Here is a 23016-nt window from a genome sequence, read left to right as displayed (position 1 = left end):
CTGTGGTTTTAATGGGAGGTCTTTCCCTTTGTCTTACTCCCATGTTTAGACACCGTCTAGTAAAAGATGCTGAATTTTCTTTTTCTGGATAAAAGAGGAGAGTCCTGAAGCATGATACTTTTTCCTTCATGAAAGTCAGTTACAGAGGAGGGGATAAACCATTAGCTGGCTGTTTGTCTGTAGACATCACTTCTGCAGGGGATCAGTAACTGAATTGTCCTTTAGTTCTTAAAAACTCCTTTTCTGTTCTTCAGAAGGAGGTGTTTCCCTCCTGGAGAAGTTAATGCAAGTGGCAGAAGAGGAAAAAGGGGGGAGGTGTTGGGGGGGAAGTTTAGAAATACTTTTGAAGCAGTGGCTATTTCTATAAGAATACCCACTTATATCCTTGAGTCTGGAGTGTGGCATCTAAAAGTTCATAGGAGGCTGTTGATAAAAAAATTAATAAAAAAAGAAGGGAAAAAACCCCAGAAAATAAGGGATTGCAGGGAGAAGTGTGTCATAGGTACAATGGCTTTTTAATGAGACAGCTCGATGGATATTGTGAAATTACTTGTGCAGAGATTGCTTTCATCACAGGCAGCCTGAAAATTGTTTTCCTTCTAAAAGCCAGGCCATAATCTCTGTCTGCAGATCTTGCTTTTTAAATCATGTTCTAGCTAATATGCTTTTTCAGAAGGATTTGCTTTTTTTGTTGTTGTCTAGTTGTTGTTGGATTTAATATAACCGGCTTTCGAAGGAATTAAGTGAATTCCAGGAAATGTTGGCTGCCAACCAGGGCTCTCTGTTATCCTCCCTGCATTGTGCCTAAGGATGGGATCTCAGGCTGGCCTGATTACTGTGGGCTCCCTCCTGTGCACACGTGGGATGAGCCTGTGAAAATGCAACCCTTTGGCTGGGCAGGTGTCAGGGTGATGATTTCATACTCCAGAATAGCAGGGCTGGGAGGGCGTGCAAAATCAGGCTCAGGGACTGGAGTAGTGCTCCTACATCAGTGTTTGTAGTTTAAGAGGGATAGAATACTCATGTTAAACTCACATTGCTTTTCCCTTTTCTTGCTTTTCCTTTTCCCCTCTCTTTTCTTCCTTTCCCCCTCTCTTCAAGTCTTCCCCCTCCACCTTTCTTTGTTGTTCTTACCTTTGGCCTTACTCTTTTCAGCCTTTGCCCCTGGATGCAGGTTCTAGCATGGTGCCACCTCAAAGGTACTGAGAGCTGATCTTAAAAAAGTATTTAAACAACCTAAAGGGTACCAAAGTGCTGACTGGTGTTTTTGGAATAACTTTCCTGTCCCTCTTCAGGACAAAAATCTAAATTACCTATGTGAGTAAGGCACAGATTATTTTGCAGTTCTGGCTCTGAAGCACGTTGAGTAAACACAGTCTTAAATCTGCAGCAGCTGCTGAAAGGTGGCTCACAGGATTTCTCTAGATTGCAGTTGATTTGAGGTGTGTGGAACATCTCTTGGCCCAATCTCTGGTTTAGGTGCTGGCTGGGTTTCACATCAGACTCCAAAATTCTGTTTATTTTCTCTAGAGCCAAGATGAGCACTTGCTGGGAACTGGAGGTCGTTGGAGGTCTGCACAGCAAATCCATAACCTACAGACCACATGCTCTGCAATCACAGTGTATTTTTCCACATTTTGGCTCAGTGAGGGTTTTATCTGTGTGTGGAGTTTATGTCTGTGCTGTGTCAGGAATGCCTGGACATGGCTCACGTTCGTGTACAGACTCTGGAACTGTGTGCAAAAGAGCTTCCAAACTGAGGCTACAACAGAGCTGCAGGTTCCTCACTGTACTCAGGACAGCTTTGGCTCTCCTAGGCACCTTCAAAAGGCTGCAGGTGGGGTGTGCTGGCAATTTACTAGGGAGAAGGTAAGAAAGGGAATAGCGCTGTTAATGCTAGGATGTTCTCTGAGCTGTAGGGTTGCAGGGTTTGGACACAAGGCAGTGGCTTGATTTCAGCTCTTGGGCACTGTCCTGGTGAGCAGCCCTGAGCCCCTCAGTGCTGTCAGGGAGGGGAAGAGCTCTGTGGGTGTGCCCTGTTGTTCTTGCTGCCTTTGGAGCTGTGATAGCTGGCCCTGCTCTGAGTGTGCTGTCCTTCAGGGTAATCCAGGTGGGGGCTTGCCTTTCACTCCCATTGAGGCAAGCTTCTCTAAGATCCTGACACTGCAGCTATCAATAGAAAAACTCCTGGGACTGCCAAGGTTCTAGTGCTTCTGTTGCTCCCAGAGCCTTTGCCTGTCTGTCCTTTAGTTTTTGTTTCCTGCTTAATCCTTGGTGAAGGTGAGCAGACAAAAAGATTTGTGCTTTGTGTGGAAAAAAAGCATCAACAACTGTCTGCTCTGAGTCATCAGGCAAATTTCCTTGTAGGGAGCCTGGGGATGGAGCAAATGCCCTTGCAGGCTGCCTGAAGGCTTCTAGTTCAGGGCTGCTGGGACCCTGAAGAGCTGGAGGCTTTGTGAGCAGCTGGGAGAAATGGTGGATAGAGAAATCCTGCTTTTCTTCCCTCCTTGCTTCCCGAGCAGAGTGATCTTCACCACTGCCATATTTTCCCAACAGGATGTACTGCACTGGGTAGATCTCTACCACTGGTACTGAGGGGACTGTCTTGATCTCTTTTGATGATGTTTCCCCATTCAACTCCCTTGTTTCCAGCTCCTGTTCTCTTTAGAGACACAGTGGCTTGTTTTGTGCCCTCAAGAGAAGCTGGGTCCTGAATGCCCTGGTATAGTGACCCTCCTGTGAGAGAAGAAAGGCCAGAGACCAGAGGTCTGTCCTAGCCTCAGTGAATCTGTGATACATCGCTGAAGTGTCTTTTTGTGGCTGGGAGATGCCTTGCCTGGTGTTTGAAATATGTTGATATTAATTACAGACTCAAATAGCAGATGCACGACAAAAATAAATATTATCGCAGTGGGAGGCTTTCCCTCCACGGAGCTGAGAGGATGCAAATATTTGTCATCCTTCTCCCGAGTCCTGATGAGGCATCCTGATGAGGGCTTTTGGGTATCACCTCCTCTGAGGTCTTTTGGAGCTTGATCCTGAGCAAAATATCTTTGTAGGTAGCCGGAATGTAGCTTTAGGCATGTAAGGCATTGCTTTTGTGTACGTGGAAAGCTTCAGCCAGAGTGTCCATGAATCAGGCTGTAGGATTGTGTCAGTGGAGACATAATGGTCACTTGAAGCTCTTCCTTCTTCATCACCTGTAAAGAGGACAAGACATGATGAGCTCAAATCATGCAGTAGCTGAGCGATGCAGGACTCACAGCAAGGATATTTGTCTCTGGAGCAGACTGCTTAGGGCAAGGGAGGTGTTTCCATGAGTGCAGATTTAGGATAAATGTCTGCAGGAGCAGGCATGCTGCTGGTGACCATAGCTTGAATGCAGGATGAGTGACCTGTCTCATGGTCTTCCTGGCTCCATGATCCGTGCTCATGGCACTCCAGCTGTCTCAGCACCTGGAGAACCACAGTTTGACTTACTGTGATCTTTGTGGATGGCAGGACTGGCATTCATGGTTGTAACTTGCCTTTGTGCTGTTCCTGTGGAATAGCTGCCATCCCTCCCCTTAGCAATTGCCTTTGAATGTGTCCTCTTCATAATGAAGACTGATAACCCAGAGCTGCCTGTCAAACCTCGGCAGCTCTGTTTATAGAGGCTTGCAATTAAAAATGGATCTCATATATAATTAAAAAGGATCACGTAGGCTTTGCGCCTTGCATTCAAGAATAAAGAGGCTGCCATCTAGGAATCCAGGCAGAAAATGGAGATGCTGACAGCCTGCTCCTACTTTTATGCTAATTGCTAATCATCTGCTTTGTTCAGTGTAATGCAGCAAGGATTGTGTTCATGTCGTGAGCAGTGTAGCCATTTCACTCTGTGCAAGTGTTTCCCAGCAGCATCCCATGGGCAAGTCAGAGGATACTGAATGCCCAGCTGTAAGTTTGTCACCTTGTGAAAGCCAGAAACTTGTGGAAGAAGGAAAGGAGCCACTACAACCCAGAAATTATGCAGGTTCAGGTGGCTGTGTCGTGGCTGCTGTGGCCCATGGAGGTGCAGCTGTGTGTCAACTGGTCCCTTTTTGTGTACTTGAGGTGCAGCAAGAAAAAGATGATGTTCGGATCTTCTTTGCAGTGTGTTTTTTGTCTGGCAACCAAACCTTTGTAAAAAGCAAGTGCTGAAAATGGCTGTAGCATGTGCTCAAGCTTGGGGACATTTACAAATGTGAATGTAAAAATGTATGGAGTTGGTTTGTACTAGCCAGTTGGTTTGTGTCAGCAAAGTCCTGTTAGTCTGGTCTCCCAAAAGCAGCTTTTGCATTTGGAAGACTCCAAGGTGATGGATAGGTCTCTACCTGCTGCTTTTTGAGAACCACGGGTTGGGTTGCTCAGAAGTTCCCTGATCCCATTCTGCTGTCGTTACCAGGACCTGCACATGAGAGGTTTTTCAGGAGAAAAGGAAGGGATGAAAGGGCTTTGGGGTGATGGATATCTGGGGTAAGGCATAGCCTGTCTCACACTCTTCCTTTTGGTTACTCAGGTTTGTAACTCTTCCCAATGGTGTCCTCCAAATCGTGGATGTGCAGGAGAGCGATGCTGGGATTTACCACTGCGTGGCAACCAACGCCGCCCGAAAGCGCTACAGCAACGATGCCACCCTCAGCGTGGTGAAAGGTGAGTGCTGCCTTGAGCCTCTTGGCTAGGTGCAGCTCTGCCAGGTAACCATTGTGTGTGGTGGGGAGGCTGGGCTCAAATACCAGTGACCATCTCCCCTCCTGGTGTGGCTCTGCACAGCTTTGGTTAAAACTTGCAGAGAAACATTTAATGAAAGGTTTCTCTTTGCTGGTGATGGGATAAGGAGACTGTTGGGACGACTCCTTTGTGCTCTGGGGTGATTAGAAGGGATGAGATAGCCCATTTGCTCCAGAGGAGGCTGAGCACAGTGACATCCAACTTATGTTTTGTGTCCGTATTGCTGGTGCTCTGCTGAGCTCCAGAGATCTTTATGTGGTATTTGGGAACAGCCCTAGCTGGTGGGGATTTCTCATGGTGATACAGGAGCAAAGCTTTGGGTGTGAGCTGTCCTTCAGCTCCCAGTCTGGGTCTCAGCCTCTGAGTGCATTTTCCTTTGTAAGCCAAGAGTGCAGTGGGCAAGTCTGGACATGAGGACATAGCTGAGAGCATGAGTGCAGTGGGGTCTCCAGGCTCCAGCATCCTTCCCAGCATGCCTGGCTGCCTCCCCAGCTTTGTATCATCCCCGTCCTGCAAATGGACAAACTCACCAGGGCTGGGAGTCTGGCTGAGCTGTCCCTTCTCTCGGGACAGTGCCCCTTGCCACATCTGTCTCCAGTTCATCTGACCCCAGTGTATCTTGCAGGCAGCTTTAACCTTGAAAGCTCTGAAATCCTTCCCAGCCGCTTTCATCTTTGTTTAGGATTGTGTTGCTTGGCATTCTGCTCCCAATGTATTTTCCCAGCAATGGCTTTGCTGTTCATCCATCAGCAGGGAGTGTAATTAACTGTGGAGCCTGAGAACACACCTCTGATCAATGGATTGTGTCATGGAGGTAATCTGGGTGGAATCTGCAGAGAATTCGTGAGCGGTTGAATGCTCTGTATCTAATTGCCAGCCCCTGCCAGATCCTCTGTGTGTTTAATGAAGCTCAGAGCTGAGGGGAGCACTTCCTATGGGCAGTTCCATGCTCCAGGGACAGCTCTGTGCTGGCTCTGGTGTGCTATTGATAACTAATATCGATCACGCTGCAAAGGTGGATTTGATGTCCTTGGCATCATAACTCATTCTGCATAATTGCATCTTGTAGCTCTGCAATGTTTAATCTGCTTTGCAAATGGAGGCAATGGAAGAGGTTAAATGGGAAGCGTTCCTTCTGGAGCACCAGCCGGCCCGAGCAGATTTCTGCCTGGAGTTCTCACCCAAATCTCTCTTCTGCAGCACCACACCACCCGCTGGCTGCTAAAACAAATATGTGAGGTTGAGTTTTTCACCAGATTGAGCTGATAGTGATGAAAAACATGCCTGTTAAATCTCTGGGGTTTTTTATAATTGGGGAGAAGTATCTCTGAGACAGATGGGAAACTGCAGTGACCTGTGCAGGCTGTAAACTCCTCCATGAGTGACTGGCATGGTATTGATCCTTTTTTGTTTCAGCACTTCACCATCAGAGCACATTTTTGGATGCCTGGACTGGCTTGAGGAGTCTTTTCCTCCCTGTTCAGAAGCAGCTGATAATAGTTGGAGTGAACTGGTCACGCAGAAATCCTTTCCTGATTGTGAAAAATAAAACCAAACTAAACCAAAACAAAGAATTCTAGGGGGGAAAAAACCCAAAATAAACTGAAAGACAGACAACAAAAGAACAATAGACTGAAGTACAGTTATTTAGTGTTGCTTATTTGGAAATTTCAGGGACTAAACTCCTGTGTGTCTGCAGACAGGAGCAACCAAACTACTTCTTCCCTCCCTGCTACTGGCAAGGGACTCCTTTGTGCCAAGATAAGGTGACAGTCCAGCCTTTCAGTGCCACTGCACTGCCAGGGCCCCTGGAAAAGATTTGTGCAGTGGGACCTTGTGTCTCCTTACCCACTGTCCCACTGGCAGCACTGGCAATGCTGTGTTATAAAGCTGGAGGCTGTGCTTCTGGTAGATTTTGGGGTCTTGCTGGTGATAATGCAAATGCTTCCAAGGATCAGGTCTGGGAACATTTTGTGTTCATGCCTCTGCCTTCCAGACAGGGCTGGATTTGAACGAGCTGTGCATAGCAAAAGAATCAGTTTCCCTATAGCTCTTCTGCCCATTTGTCCTGTTCCTCCCCCCTCCCTCCCTGTTCCTTGTACAGTGACTGGGAATTGCTCCCTTTCCCTTATTAAAGGCCTTTTCCCAGTAAAAACAGCAATTAACATGACCCCTTTCTGTCATATCTGCACAGTCGAAAAACCCCAAAAGTGTCATTTCCCTGGGCAGTGTGACTTCCCTGTCCTGGGGGGGTTTGGGCTGTGCTGTGTGCCTGTGGCTGAGCACATGCTGGCCGTGGCCAGGCAGGGCAGGAGCGGCGGGCTGCAGATGTTTTGGCTGTGCAGACTTCATGGTGCAAATTTCCAGACCTTCCCTGGGGAAGCGTCGTTTGGAGCTGGAAGGGAAGAGAGCAGAGGGATACAGTCACACAGCCCTGAAACAGAGCCTGCTGCTGAAACAGGGATAGCTTAGGTTTTCCCCTTGGATCTCCTCTGCTTCCCAGTGGATGGAGTGCCAAACACATCTGGCAGCTCTGTCCCTTCACCCCTCACCTGGACAGGTGACGAATGAACCCTGTGTCTCTCTCTGCCAAAAAGGGCATTAGGAGCTGCCTGTGGGATGCTTTCCCAGGCCCTGGCTGTGCAGGCTGCCTTTCCTTGGGGTCAGCTGTGTCTTGTTCCTTCTAGCTCCTTTTTCTGGAAGCAGGCTCTACTCTGAACTTGTAGATAAAGAACTAATTCCTTGTGTGTCCTGGTCGTGTTCCCAGGTTCTTGACATACACACGGAAGTGTTGCCATGCTTCATAAAGCAGCTCTCAAAGAAGAGTAGCAGAAGGGCTTGGGGAACATGACGTGTGGTCTCAGTGGGTCACTTTGCCTGTCACTTCGCTTCCCCCCTCTGTGTCATGCACATTCCTGCTCTTTGTGTGTTTTCAAGGGAATAGGGACTCCCTCTTGCTGTGTGTTTGCCCCACAACTGGCACAATGTAGCACAAATAACAGTCAGAAGCTGTGCTGCTGCAAGAACAGTAGATTTTTACAAATATTTGATCTATTCTGTTTTCAAATATCACAAGGAGTGTGGCTCCCCCTAATTTCCTTTGCATCTTCCCCATTGAATGAATGCTGGGATCTCTCTTCTCCACAGCTAACCCAAATTTCAGTTCCCTGCAATTCATTCTATTAGTTTTAGTTGCAAAGTATTGAGAATCTTAAAAAATTGTCATTCTTCCTTATTTTGTAATGCCTTTGAGTATGTGTAATCAGTATGGTGTCTCCTAAGTGACCTAAAGAAAGTTAAAAATCTTGGCAATTTTAGTATAGAATAGTTTTCTCCCACTGGAGTGGGAGAAGCAAGTTCTGACCCCAGAGCTCCTTCATGTAGATCTCAGTGTTTGTGTCTTTTCATATTTACTGGTTATTGCAGAAGGATTGTCAAAGAATGGCCCTGGGAGCCAGGACTCCTGGAGAACCAGTTCCTCAACGTTTAAATTTCTGTAAATAGGGATAATGCAATAAATAGCTTTGGTGTTGCCCTTTTGAAAGGGATGGGTCAGTCTGGAGAATGATTATGGGCATTTGGTGCTGGAGGGCATCTTGGGGCACAAAGAGAGTGAGGTGTGGACATGTATCTCAGTGTGGGTGTGGGATTTCCCCTCCTCGTGTTCTCTGGACCATGTTCCTGGTCTGTGCTGTGGGGTGGCCATGACTGCTGTGACATGTGCAGGAAAAACCTTTGCCTTGAACTAGATGGGCAAGAATCAGGATCTCCCTGTGCTGCAATGATGCAGGAATTGGAGAACAGAGCAGGGTGGTGGTGGGTGGAGGTCTGGGCTGAGCAAGCCACGGAGGAGTCTCGCAGCAGCTGAGCACATCCCCCGCGAGCTGGGATTTAGAGGCGTGTTATTAGAGATGACACTGCGAGATTGCCGTTGGCAGAACATCATTTACGCTGACAGTTGTAGCAGCTTGCTGCAGCAGTGTCCCAGGAAATGGATTTTTCAGCCAAATATTTGTATGAATGTGATAACAGGGACAGGGCTTGGAGGCAGCTGAAGCACCTTCAGTTTTTTTGTTCTTTTGGTGTTTGTGCTGCAGTGGCTTGCAGGTACCAACACAGAGCCTGGGATGGGGGTGGTTCCTGCTCCAGAGGGCTGTAGGAAAATACAGCTCTTGACTGGGATGAGATTTAGGGATGGAGGGGAAGGTGGTGATGAAGTGAGCAACACTCGCAGTTGGCCACCACCTCGCGGAAACAGACGTGCTGTTACCACAAGTGGATTTTCAGTCCCTGCATGTGCGAATGACATGCTGGATGCTGGCTTGGCACTCAGCCTGAGCCCTGGCCACGTGCTCCACTCCCCTCGCGGCTTCCAGCACAGGTATGGGGCAGCCAGGGGCCAGGGAACTTTGGATTTGGGTCAGTGCTGCTCTGGGCTGGCCTCCCTGACCGCAGCTGGGCATTGGTCCTGTGTGTCTGCATTGATCCTGTGTGTGCTGCCAGCAGCAGTGAAGGGCAGCATTAACCACAGTGGAGGGATGGTCCCACCTGGGTTAGGGTGGTCTTCCTCCAGCAGGAACCCATTGCAGGGGCAGCAGGGCCCTGTGTGGTTGTGGTGGCAGGGCTGTCCACAGCTGTGTGTGGGCATGGTACACTTCTTCTGGGAGGCATGAGTTGTGGGCATGCGTAGGGAGAGAAAGTGTGGGGTGGGATAACACAATTGCATTTTTGCTGTGAGTTGTTGGCATAATCAGCAAATGATGCATCACCTCTGGAGAAGGAGACATCCCAGTTCCAACCTGCAATTGCCATATTCCTGTCCATGTGCCTCCTGTGCAGGACATAGAACTGTCACTTTTCCCTCTCTCCTTTTAGCATCTTTCTGTTTTCCTTTGCCCTCTGGTCTCTCACTTCACTAGCAGTTAAGCAGGGAACTGCTCTCCACTTGACATCCCAATAGCTCAGCCATGAGGACTGTGTTTACGAGTGTTTCTCAGCTCTGGTTTCCTGGGAAGCAGGTATCTGAAGCTGTTTGCATAATGCATCTGATGGATTCTGTAAAACACTGTTGCTCCTGCCTGTGGCAGAAGGTGCTAAGCAAGCCATGGCAAGTGTGAATTCAGAGGATGGCAAGATCAAGGAGGAGGTACACAACACTTCTTGCTTAGTAAATAGATCTTTAAAGCTAGAAGTGACTTTCTGCCTAACAAGCTGTAAAGTTTTAACTCCATCTCACTTTATTGAGCCTGTCACTGCTGGTGGGTTTCAAGTACATGTGGAACAGGATTGAGCCCATAGATATTGGGTGGAACTTGTGAAAGGCTGGTGCAGATGTGTGTCAGGCACTCATCCAACCACACAGCTCTGCTTGGCTGGGGTTCCTACAGGGCCAAGATGCATCACACCCCTCACATTGCCGAGGGAAAGCTGCTCATAGCTCCAGTGTCAGCAGCCTGCTCTGGGAGCCCAAGGGGAGTTCCAGCTCAGCTGTCTGTGAAGTTCCATGGGGCTATGATGTGCCACTCTCCTGACAGCTCCAGCAGCCCGCAGTGACAGAGGGTTTGATACAAAATGCAGAGCCCTCACCTCCCATTAAGCACAACAGCTAAGCCCAGGGATGGCACTGAAGTGAGTGGCAGCAGAGGTGTCAAGGATAATAGAGCAGAACAAGGGATGTACAGCTGGGAATAGGTGAGCTGTTTCCAGGTCCTAAGGGGAAACTGGTCTAATCCACATGCAGTGGTAGCTGTGCATGACGTTTAGAGCTGTCAGATGGCCAGGCTCGTGTGTTACTCTGCCTTCAGTTCCTGCAGATGAGGGATGTCTGGATTCAGATGGGGTTTATGGTCCTCTGGTGTTCTCCACATGCATCCCTTACTAATTCAGGTCTGCTGCATTCTTGAGACTTTGTGAAATAACAGCTGGTGTTTGGTAAGGCTTGGACTGAAGCAGGGTTTAAGCAGTAGGCTCCATTCAGATCTCCTCAGAGTCCCTTGGTGGTGGTGCAACCCTGTGGTGCATCAGCACATCTGCACTACAAGATCACACCTAGCCTGTCCTGGAGGATGTGGGACAGGCTGTGACTGCGTGGGGAGGCTGGAAAGGGGCTAGGAATAGAGACTGTAATTAGGTCAGCAGCTTGCAGTGGGCTGCAGGACAGGAAGGCTGATGTGGCTGGGCTCCTGATGACACTAGTTAATTATTAATCATTGGAGTTACAGCTGTGCCTCAGCAGCTCTCTGAGGTCGAGGGCTGGCGGTGCCCTCCGGCACTGACAGCGTCCAGCAGCTGGAGTGAGGATGTTGGCAGTGTCTGGAGGCACAGCAAAGCTCATGGGGGTGTCTTACCCCATTACTTTTGACATGGGACAGACATGTCCCTGTCTGCAAGACCCACCCCTACCTACAGGGGTGCTGAGGAACAGGAGTGGGAGGGTCACAGGGGAGGCTGAGTCAGGAGCAGAGCTGGGCTCTGAGCCCTCACTTGGATATCTTGGATGGTAGGGAATGCTCAGAACACAGCTGGGAGTTTGCCTTCAATATCAGAGATGTTCTTGCCCATCTCTGTTTCTGGTGCAGCCAGGGGGCAATGCCAAGTGGATTGTGGGCAAGAATGAGGAGCAGGAAGAGAGAGGAAGGATGGGATAAGAAGGGGCAGGTGGGGTTATCAAACACTGTCTTAATGCACAGCCTTACATCAGGGTTCTCTGTGGCACCTAGCAAATGTCCAGGCAAAGGGCTTTGACAGAATCTGTGGATATCAGCGATGATCTTTCCCCATGGAAAGCCAGCTTTTCTTCTGGACTTTTCCTAGAAAAACAGATTTGCATTGTCCTGAGTGAATGCAGATGCATCCATCTGCTTTTAGTTCTCTCCCTTCCAAGTTGGCAGTCTCACTTTGCTGCCAGACTGTGTTACTGTGGGCTCCCAGCGTGTTGTGTGTTTGCAGCATCACTTGTGGGAAGCATTCTGTGTACCTGGCATCAGAGAAAGCCCTCTGCAAGATCCCTTCCCAAAATGTTCCTCTTTTCAAAGCTGCTGGGGACAGTGGATGGCTGCTGTGGCAGAGGGAACGGGGCAGAGCAGGAGCTGTGGTCACAGAGGAAGCAGGTTGTGCCCTCCTGCAGAGTCCAGAGCCTCCAGCCTCATCCCTCTCTGCTGTCACTGGATGTGCCTGAATTGCAGATGGATCTGATATTACAAATAAATCTGAATTGCAAATAGGTCTGGTGAAATAGGTGTCAGCCCCTGGGAAACATCAGCCTCAGAGCACAAGGAGGAAGTGACTGGAGTGAAATGGCTCCAGTCACTGAGGCAAGGTAAGGAGGAGTTTCAGGGTGACTTGTGAGCCAGAATGGTCTTCTGTTGACCATGTTTCTGTGTTATTGCTCTGCAAGAAGTAAAAAAAGTAGGCCTTACAGTTTTTTTTTTCTCCTTTGAGGTTCCTTATGTATCATTCTGGAAAGAGGTGTGCTGCCCTAGGATAAGGACAAAGAGAACTGGTATAATGATGGTTAAAATATCATAAGGGTGTTCCCGCTGAATCCCAGAGGCTGGCAAGCTTATGTCCCCAGGACCATCTCATCTTTACTGATTTGGGGGGTGTTTATATTTAAATAATGGATACTGTGGTTTTTGTTAAGGCTCTTCTGATGCTCTCTGGGTGTTACTTTTGCACCTTCACTTCTGTGAATAGCTGTGTTAGGGACTGTGAGCAGATGGAGTCCCAGAGATGCTGAGAGATGTACCCAGGGCAGCACAGTGAGTTAGTGACAGAGACCATGGGAGACTGTCTTGAGCCACTGGACCAGAAGCTGGGACATCATCCTGAGTGGTTGTCAGCCGTGGGACATTCCTGGTGTACTGTGGAGGTTCCTGTTGCAGTGGAGACTTTACAAAACAGCCTCTTGCAGCCCTTGTTTTTCTAGTCCCTGGCCTTGGCAGCTGCATGGGAATGGCTGGAGCTTGCAGTGCTTTAAGGGCTCAGCTTGAGCAACATAAGCTGTCTGTGTCTTAGGGTTAGGGCAGGGATGCTGCTCTGCTGTTCTCCACACAGAGACATTGAGGTACCTCTGCTCCTTTCTTCACTTCTCCTTGTTGGCCTCTCACCTGATCTAGAGGCTCAACTCCCTCTACACACTGAGTAACATTCTTGTAGGGAATTTGCACAAAAGTCTATGAAAATGTGCCAAGACACGCTTATTAATCAGTAGTTACTACCTAAAATGATGACACTGTCAATGCTGCTCCAACACAGTCTTTCTGTTAGGTCTCAGCATCCACTGTGCCCTGAGCTGGGGTTTCCTATTGCCTCTGCCACATTCCAGCTCCATGGGCTGCTGCTTCTGCCTCCCAGAAACTCTCTGTGATGCATCTTCAGGCTCCTGAGGACTGAGATGCCTGAAGGCCTGAGTGTCCCACCCTGGCAGAAGCAGAAGAGGCGCAGTTCTCAGAGCTGTGTGCAGCGGGGCCGCCCGGCCGCAGCTGCCGGCGCAGCCCCTCCTGTTTATTTTGCCTGGCTCCGGCGCGGAGAGGTGCAAATGGAGGCGCTTCCAGGCGCTCTGGGGAAGCAAGCAGGAATGCGTCGTGCAGTCTGGCTGGCTCCCGTCCCTTTGGCGTGATGAGGAGCGGTTCCAAATGCGTGTACGCAAACAGAGAGCCAATGTTGACAGCTTTACAAGAGCTGGAGTGGTGGGCAAAGCACACTCCGACTGCTTTGCAGCAGAGCTAAATGTACCCTGGATGTACAAAACTCCATAGCCTGGAGGATCAAGGATTTGGGGAATGGGGGAAGAGCCCCCCTAAAAATCCAAGGCAGTTTCTGGAAACCTGCCACTCTTCCTGGGCTTCTGGTTACAGAGAGTTCAGGGTGTCAGCTTGTGGCTGAGCTAGTACATTAGTGGATTTAATTTCTGAGCTGAAATCTGTCAGCTGTATAAAGAAGTTGAGAGGAATGAAAGAGGACTGCCTGATGGCCCCTTTGCTTGTCTGGACTGGGATCCATGTGCTCCCTCCCAGGGCTTCCAGACACAGACGTGGAACTGGGGAAAATGTTGGACAGGCTGTTTCTCAAGCCAAACGAGAAGCTGTTCCTAGAGCAGCTTCTCCTGCCACACTCTGTGGAGAGACCCCAGAAGCTGTGGCAGGTGGTGATCTGAGGAGTACGTCCAGGTAGTAAATGGACACTCCTCATCCAAACTAATTAATCTCTCTGCATCTTGTTTTAATCAGAGAAGTGTATTTAATCTGTTAAATACTCTGTTTTTCACATATATGCAAAGAGCAGAGGAGCAAGTTTTGTAGTGTGTAGGTTGGACCATATATATTTTAGGATCTGTTTGCTGACATTTCTTGGGGGATTTTGGGATCGTAGTTTGAGATACAAGTGCTGTGTGTGGAGGTCTTTTAATAGCACTGAAAAATGATTGAACTTCTGTGTTTTAATCCCACGTTTCTTTGTGTGCTGCTTTGAAGATGACAGGATGTGTCACTGCTCTGCTGCAGCACCATCTTAGTAAGGAGGAAGAGAGACTCCAAAGAGAGACATTCCAAAACATGGAGATAAATTCTTCCCTGTTCAGCTTTTCAGTTCAATGTTTGCATTGATAAATGCATAATTTCTTACAAAATGTTTGGGAGACATGAGGTAGAAAGACAATACAAAACTGATTTATTGAGCTCATCTGTATTGTTGGGCAGAAATAACCTGTTACTCCAACACACTGAGCAATGGAAGCCAAGTTCCTTTTCAGCCTCCCTTCCTGGATGACTTGTGTGCTGACCCAGACACTCCATCCCTGCCTGGGAAGGGAAAGGAAAGGAAAGGAACATTTCTGTGAGCACTGATGCTGGCACATTGTGCTGGGACAACCTCTGCATCCCAGTACCAAAGCACTGTCCGTGCTGTGGTTTCTGCTGAGGCACACACTTAAAAGATCCTGCAAGCCTTGGGGACCAAAGGCTGCAGAGGAGGAGTTCTGAAGCACTAAAGTTGAGGAATTGAGTCCATAATCTTGTAACCAGAAGTCAGCCCATCCCTTCAATGACAGGAAAACTTGGATCCAAACTGCCACAGGCCCTGTTATAGCAAAGGTAGGAAGAAAAATCTCAAAAAGTAAATGGTAAGTTTCAGAAATGATATGTGCTTGCATTTGGGGGTAAGAGGAGGCAGTTTTTGACTTAAGACACTTGGGAACACCTGATTTAGAGTGTTAAAAGGGCACTACTCACCTTCCCTAGTCACTTATGAAAACTCCCTTCTGCCAGTTCTTTTTGCTTTCCTGTTCACAAAGCTGCCATTTTCAGGTTAGAACAGTTAGAAAAGAAGAAATGCCTATTGCTAAACATACTCAGGTGTGAAATCTGACATTGTTTATGTTGCCCTGAAAGCAAATACTCCATGTGTTTGGATACAGCCAGGTGAGAGTCTTGCCTAGAGATTTTACATGCTAGTTATCCTGTCCTGAAGTAGAAATAAATTACGCATAAATTTCCAGGGCAGTGTAAAGGGAGGAGAAAGGCAAGTCTGGAGGATGTTTTTCTCCTCCACAGTTGCTGTCAGCTTCTTCCCTAACAGTCCAGGAGGTCTGTGAGTTATCCAGGAAAAGGGAGAGAGCTGGGGAGTGGGAGTAGGACATGCTCTGCAAACACAGCGCCCGCATTTTTGAAGGTGTGTGCTTTGCAATGGGTAATTTGCTCCTTTATTGTCTGCAGAATAACAGCAGTGACAGCATTGACTTTCTCTAATGAACAGCTGCTCAGTGCTAGGATCTATTCCCGGAGGAGGCTCGCAGAGATGAATAAGGTTTCATGCTCCTCCTCCAGAAAGGGTGAGAAAGTTCGCAGAACAGAAGATTGTGCCTTGATTGTCAGAGATCTCCAAATCTTGACCTGCTGACAGCTGAGAGCTGAATGTGTCGCCATGCAAGTCATGTTTAACCTCCCAGCACTTTTGCCAAGGCAGGGTGTTCATGGAATCGGGAGAGAGGTGTTAGTTCCCATCCAAGAAGTCATCCTGTTGTCACTGCAAACGACCATCACAAATTGGCTGAACAAAAAGCATTTTCCTCCTGTTGCACTGCCTGAATTCTTTGCTGATACTCTGCACTAACAAGAGCAGGGAGGCGGGAGAGGATTGTTCTTGAATTATGGATGCATTAGAGGCAGAGCCAAGTTATGAACTCTTGGAGATGGAAGTCACTGATGGATATTATAACTCAAGCCATAAGCTCAAATAAACATTTTGAGCTTTATCCCAGTCAGCTCCCCTTGGTGCCTCCCTTGACATCCCTGCTGAGAGTTCACCTTCACTGTGAAATGATACAATTGGATTTGCAGAGATTGGGCAGCCTCAGGAGTGTGCTGAGGTGTGTCTGGCCACTAACTCACAGGTTCCCTGTGCTCACCTCCCCACCTCCTTTTCAATTTATAACACACATCATCATAAATGCTTTGTTATATTTCCTCTGTGCCTGCCCTGAACCCAGCTCCAGGCACTGAGGGATGCCTGTGAGAGCAGTGGTACAACAAAGTGGAGCACCCAGGTTTGGCCTGACTCCCCTGTCTTGTGACAGGAAAGGAACAGAACACATAAACTGAGAAGTCCTCTGTAGTGAGTCATTTGGAAGCAGTAAACTGCAGGCAGTATTTTGAAATATTTCTGCAGCTGATCAGTAAGTCTGGGCTCTTGGTCTGTGGTAGCACCTTTGTTGTCTCCCTCTGCAGGGGTTAACGAACTGTGCAGGAAGAGCGCTGCATTCTCAAACTCTTTCAGTGCCTTGAGAATTCCCCTCCGTTCTGTGCACTACTCCCAGTGATCCCAGAGCCATTCCTGGCACCCCATATGTGAAAAGAGGGTAAAATGGATCCGTCTGATTCAGAAGGGCAGAAAGTCCACAAAGGCTTCAGTGATGGAGAGTTTTGATGTGAATCCATGGGTTGTGCCTTGGGCTGCGCGAAGCCTTTGCCTGGAGCGGCTCTGCTGCTTGGAGAGACAAAACAAAGCTGGCAGAGGGGGAGAAATCTCAAAGCCCAAGTTTTAAATAGCAGCTCTATGAAAGCTTTTAATGCCCCAGAGCAGCCAGCATGGCGCAGGTGCATTCAGTGACCTGTTTTGTTCAGGCAGTGAAAGATGTCTTGGAAACTGCAGCTCTTTTTTTCCTTTGGTTCTGACAATTCCCTCTTGACCTGAAATTGTCTTAATGGCAGTGGAGACAAAAAGCCTCATGTTGGTTTTACTCTTCAATGTGTGTTGGAATCCCCTGTGTGGAAGTTTCCCTGGTTAGCTGAGTACTTTCCTTGGGAACTCCTCACTGAAACACAGTTTGTAGGGGTGAACTTGGATCCAGTGTGCCCAACCAGCCTAGAGAGATGGCAAGGGGAAAATGTCCTCCAAAGGAGCTCAGTTTGAAGAGAAACTTGACTTGTGGACTTGCTCTGAGACACCCACAATGGAATACAAAGCTGGAGAGAAATGTGTTTGTGCAAGAAGTGTAAGGGGCATTCATCCATGCACACACCCAGGAATGCACTGAGAAAGCAAGCAGAACTGTTTATGTTTGTAATATAATTTTCAGTAGTAATCAGATATGGGGCCTGGACTAATATATTTTCCCAATAGCTTTTCAAGGCTGAACTAAGGTAAAACCTCTCTCTTATTGACTGACAGCACTACCAGGCAGCTGTCAGGGACCAAGTGATGCAGGACAAGTGCCTTCAGGTGAAGCTTCTATAACCTGTAAAGTGCTTTCCCAGTCAACACCTGGGGCCATGCACCTGATGGAACAGATGAATGTTTAAGTCAGGTTTGAGCAGTTTTCTCTCTTTCTCTGCTCTAAGCTTGGTAGAGAAAGCTGCTTGGAAATCTGGCAGGGAATATATTACCATCTGGCTGGTGCTATTTTTTTTTTTACTCTAGATTTATTTTTCCCCCAGCAGTGCAGAAAAAGACAGCTTTTTGCACACAGACGTGCCTCAGCCATGTCCTGCCCAGCAGGTATGTGGCAGCCAGTGGTGTTGGGTACAGAATCTCACTCCCAGGGTAGGATGGACATCCTACCATGGATATTCCTGCTCCCAGGATATGTGGTGTTGGCTGCTGCCCTGCTCCTTTTCCTCAGAAGCTGCTGTGGTCCTGCAGGCAGTGATTGATGTCCAGGGTGGGCATCTTGGACTTGCTGAGCCCTGTGCAGGGTGAGCTGAGCCTGAGCCTGGGCTGTGTGGAGGTGTGTGACCACATCCAGCCCTGCTAAGCACAAAACAGCTCCTCACCTGGCTCCTTTGCACCACTTTCCCCAGCTCACTCATCACAACTTATTGGGTTCTCCAGTGTCTTTCCAGCACTGTGGCCTTCCCTGCAATGGCTGCTGTAAAACACTTTGCCTTTGTTTCTGGTGTTCTTTCATGTGTTTCCTTCCAAATCCTGGCTGGAAAGCTCCTTGTTCTTGTTCTTTCTCCAATGTTGTCTCATCCCCCAGTGCCATTTGGGATAGAGACCTCACATTAACGATGTGCAGAGCTGCCTCACCCATCAAGCTGGGCCTCACTGAAGTCCCTGTGCTCAGTTCTTATGCAGGACTAATGTTTACTTGTGGATTTTAGTGCTTTGTTGAACTGGAGCTGGAGTTAAAAGAAAGCTGCTGTTGCAGAGAGCCTTGAGTTTCTCTGATCCTTGAGCTTACGTGCCTTGGGTGGAAGCTCTCGTGCCAGTTTTTGCATTAAGCCCATTTTCTGTCTCAGTAGTTCAGAGTGACCAGGATTTTGATCTGATTGTCAGTGAGTTCTCAGAATCCATATCTGCTGAGTTTTCTTCCTGTCCCTGTGCTGTCCCCCAAGTGAGGCTGAAGGTGCCTGGATGTGGACAATGGGAGCAGCAACGGACGTGATGGAGCAAAGCCCTGGCCAGTCCAGGAGACTGGGTTTGCCTGTCCACACCAACCCCTCTGTGTAGGGTACTCATTCCACTGGAGGGAGGACAGCTGGCTTGGCTCTTCCCTGCCCCAGGGCAGCTCCTCTTGCTGGTGTTTGCCCAGGGCTGGGATTGCAAGGTCAGCGTGGTCTGGCCACTGCCCCCAGGTCAGGCACTGTGGGCGCTCCTCGGTCTCTGCTTCCATCTGCTGGACAAGCACTGGCTCCTGCTCACTCCCGGTTTCCCTTGGTGCCTCAGGGATTCTGCTGGCTCCTTTTGACTGTGCTCACGTAGTTCTAGAGATGGAAATCCCTTTCACGCACGTATGGACTGCAAGAACATTTCAGCGTGGAACCAATGCTTTGGCAAGGCTGCCCTGCTGAGATTGACTGGCACCGAGCCTGGGGCTGGGCTGAGCACAGCACATTCAGTGCAGCCCTGTGTGGCCTCCTGCCATGCAGGCAGCTCTGCCTGTGAGGCTCTCTGCTTTATATCCCCAGGGAATTCAGATATGAGTGAATTGTTTGGATGCCACATGAATAGCCAGTGAGGGTCTCCAGAAGTGACCAGAGCAGGTTATGGAGGACAGCATGTAAAGAAACTGGGCAGGGAGGACATGGTGCTTTCCTTGGACATCTCCCTCAGCATCTGACAATCAGAGTCCCAGTCAGAGTATCCCAGTCAGGAGCATTTTGGGCTGGGGACTGTAATGAGACCATATTTAACAGTCCTGGTAAATGTGTCCTTTTTGAGCTTGGGTTTTGAACTCTGCGGAATCTTGATACACTGAGTTCAGAAAGGTCCTGCTTTTATTTGTTTGAGACCTGCTGCCAATAACTTTCATTGCACACCTAATTGTTACTGGCACTACGTGACTCCTCTACAGTTATTTCCCTCTTCATGAGGACGACAACAAAAGTGTCCCCCAGAGTCAGAGGTATTTGAGAGAGATGGAGGAACTGGTGAGGGTCATGAACACTCTGGTCTGCTCAAGAGTACTCCGCTTGTTTTCATCTGACAACAGAAATTTGGCCGCTGCAAAGGCATTTCCTTAACCTTCCCTTAACCTCTGCTCAGCAGTGGGCAGACACAGGCAGAAGGTTCATTTCAAGCAGAATATCCCCATCCCATTGTCAAGGCATTGTGCAATGCAGCCTGGAGACCTTCCTGTAAACCTTGCTTGATTTAAGTGTTGGCTCTTGGTCTGTGCACGTACGAGCTACACAGCACTGTCTCCTCCAGATGTGGGATGACTGATCAGTCTTTGTGCTGTCAGGTGAAGGCCAGGACACAGCCATGAACTCTCTGTGTTGCAGTTTACAGTCCAGCATCTGGCTATTAGAATTTCTTTAGCCAAGTGACTGGATTCTTTCTGAGCTGCTCCAGTTCCTTGGCGGAGGGTGAGTGTTGGTGTCACTCTTTTTGAGGACAGTGGTGTCTTGTTTCATCTAATGAACAAACATCCGTGTAGCAACAGTTCATGAAGGTGTTGGCTTGAAATACTACGTGTTTTCCATGTGAAAATCCTGTTATTAGGACCCACATGATTTGAGTAAATTTTGCTGGGCAGATTGTTTGTTTCTTTAGTAAAAATTCTGTAGTCATATAAAAGCAAGAACTGTTTTTTCTCCCCAGGCTGGGCCCAAGCCATTTCCACACATGTGACTGCCCAGGGAAGCACAGCTAGGGAGCCAGGACTCTACTCTTTTTTTCCTGGGAACTTTGCATCTTGGAAGGACAGACTTTTTTTAATTTTTGACATTAGGTTCCCAGCCAGCAGGAGGAGATGTCACCATCGTCGCTGCTCCGGAGAACACCACGGTGGTGGCCGGGGAGAGCGTGGTGATGGAGTGTATGGCAGCTGCTGATCCCACCCCCTTTGTCTCCTGGATACGACAAGGTGAGTATGAGGGACAGGACTAAATTTCTGTTGTCTATGGGAACCTGTAGATAGTACATTCTAAAAATCTATTAAGAGTGGAAAAATCTGGGACAGGAAGGGTGCTTGTAACATTGATACCTAATGACACAGGTGGTATCGCAGTGTGGGGTGTCCTTGCTAAAGTGGAATTATTAATTAAATTTTGAAGGTTACAAAGCACACAATTCAATTTATAGTTGTTTGACCTGTGCCTGGATGCCTTTTGATCCAAACTGTCTTTCTCATGTGAACTGGAGCAGTAAAGGTCATGAGATGGGGTCAGGCACCACTCCTCCCCGGGCTCCAAGGTTGCTGGGGATTCTGTGGAATCTGCCATTGCACTGGAGAAATAGCTTGTATTATCTTGCAGCTTTATAAAACTTGATAAGATCTGTTAATCCTTGGAGCGACTGGGAGGTTTTTGTTGAATGGAGGGATTGAGGAGCTGCTTAGGTCTCGTCAGAGGTATATGAATGAGCTGGGCTGGCAGATGTTACCCAGGGCTGATAGCCAAAGTCATGAGTTGGATGCCAGTGTCACTTCACTGAGAGTCACATCCATCAGATGTGTTTCAGAGGCTCTGGCTGAAAACATTCTCAGCTCAGAGGTTGATTCTCCCCTAGAAAAGGCTCTCAGTCATTTTCATAAATCCAGGTCACGATTTAAGACTCCTCTCCCCTGTAACCATTTATTGTGGTTGGTTTTCAGCCCAGATTTGTCCACAGGCGGTGATTTTAGCATATAAAAATAATTCCTCTTCCCCACAAAAAAGGAGCAAAAAAACCTCAGAGGATACCACTTTGGAAATCAAGTGAGCAAGGCTTAAATATTATGGCAGAAATGTTTCTAGTTTATCCCATGCACTTTACAATTACAAATGCTCAGCTTTCCCATGCTAGATCACTTACTGCTTTACTGAGAGCTGCTGATGCCCATGGTAAAGTAGATAATATTAGAGTTAATTATCATTAGGAGAGTTTTTCATGAGGAAGGAAGACAAGGGTGGAGGGGGAAGGATTGGTAAACCAGTTCTTTCCATGCTTTATTTTCAAGTGTTTGCTTGGTCCCAGTCTCCTTCCTTGTGTGGACTCTTCAATTTAAAAGAGTGGAGTAACAGTGCAAGTCATTCTGAGTTACACAAGTTTATTTCCAAGCCTTCCTTTAGGAGCAGAGTGGGTTATTGGACCATCAGTCATGTGGGGAATACCAAGGATGTACCTCCAGGTTGCCAGTTTGGCTCTTGCCAGCCTTGGTGGTGTCAGCTAACTGCTACCATCTGGAGTCAGTTTTCCAACCAACTGCTCCAGTGCAAACGGGGTGTGCAGATTGTGTGCTCTGAGTGTGCAGCCACTGAACTGTGAGGCCATCTGAAGACCCCCCCAAGTACAGGGAGAGGGCAGAGGATCTGCTCTCAGCCACATTCCCTGCTGACAGTGCTAAGTCAGTGCAGCTGTTCACAGTGAAGATGGGGAGTTTGTTCTGTGTGAGCTCCAGGCTCAGCTGAGGAGAGGTAAAGGCAGGCAGTGCTGAAGAGGTGCTTCTGCAAGTGGAGAGAGATAAGGTCTGGTGGTGCACAGGTACTGCACAAATTGGCTCTCAGTCTGCAGACTTGTGCCAGACCTCCCATCCAAGCCTTTCCTCAGCTTGTCCCCAGCTCATGGCTTTGTCTCCCACATGCTCTCAGAGGTACCAATGCCATATCCCCAAGTTTCTTACCTCAGAGTGATGCTGTGAATATGCAGTGCCCAGCACTAGCCTCTGCCCTGTCTGTGTTCAAGGAGCCCAGGGCTGCTTGAAGCTGTAAAAGGACATTTTGGCTTCTGGCCAGTGATAGGGAGCTGCCCATTCCTCCTTCCCTGGTCAGCAGTGCTGAGCACCCAGCCTGGAGAATGGGGAGAAGGCACCTCAGGGCCCATGTCTCTGACATAAACACCAGAGTCCCAGGGAGCACCAGGTGTCTTTCTGACACCTCACAGCCAAGCTGTGAACAAGGAGTTGATCAAGAAGCTCAGTAAATTTGGGTTCACATCCAGGACACAGAGGAGGAGCCCCTGAGTTGTTAGTGATTGAACAGTCTTGCTGGCATTGCATGAATGTCTGTGCTCATGATAGGGGTCAGCAGGCAGATCCAACAGCTTTTCCAAACCGTGTGTTAGCACAGCTTTCCCATGAATGTGCTATTCCTAGGGCTCTCATTGCAGGCACACCCTAGGCATCAGAGACTGTTTTGATCCAAACCAGAACTTTTTGGTTATTACAGGTTAAACTAAACCTTGAGCCAGTGTTGGCTTGAGCTGGCTGTCAAGTACTGAGGAGTGTCCCAGCAGGAATCTTCCTCTGTGCTGGGGTTTGGGATCTGGGGGTCTCTCCACTCCCCAGCTGCGATCCTGGCATTGCTTACAAGCCCTCATAAAGGGCAGCCTGGGCTCCCTCCCACATTT

At 48.4% G+C, this 23016-nt stretch overlaps 1 protein-coding gene across 2 annotated transcripts in view; it reads left to right on the top strand.

The window, feature by feature from the left end:
- The window catches only part of IGDCC4 (immunoglobulin superfamily DCC subclass member 4), an 85701-nt gene that overhangs the window by 35764 nt on the left and 26921 nt on the right, over window positions 1–23016 (top strand). For both annotated transcript variants that reach the window (XM_039723482.1, XM_039723481.1), the window contains exons 4-5: window positions 4538–4671; window positions 20420–20554. In XM_039723482.1, coding sequence (XP_039579416.1) covers window positions 4538–4671; window positions 20420–20554 — 269 coding nt within the window. The remainder of the gene's footprint in view (window positions 1–4537; window positions 4672–20419; window positions 20555–23016) is intronic.

The sequence above is a fragment of the Passer montanus genome, unplaced genomic scaffold (genome assembly GCF_014805655.1).
Source record: "Passer montanus isolate IOZ18808 unplaced genomic scaffold, ASM1480565v1 scaffold5, whole genome shotgun sequence".
Taxonomy (NCBI): Eukaryota; Metazoa; Chordata; class Aves; order Passeriformes; family Passeridae; genus Passer; species Passer montanus.
This window is presented reverse-complemented; position numbering and strand designations above follow the sequence as displayed.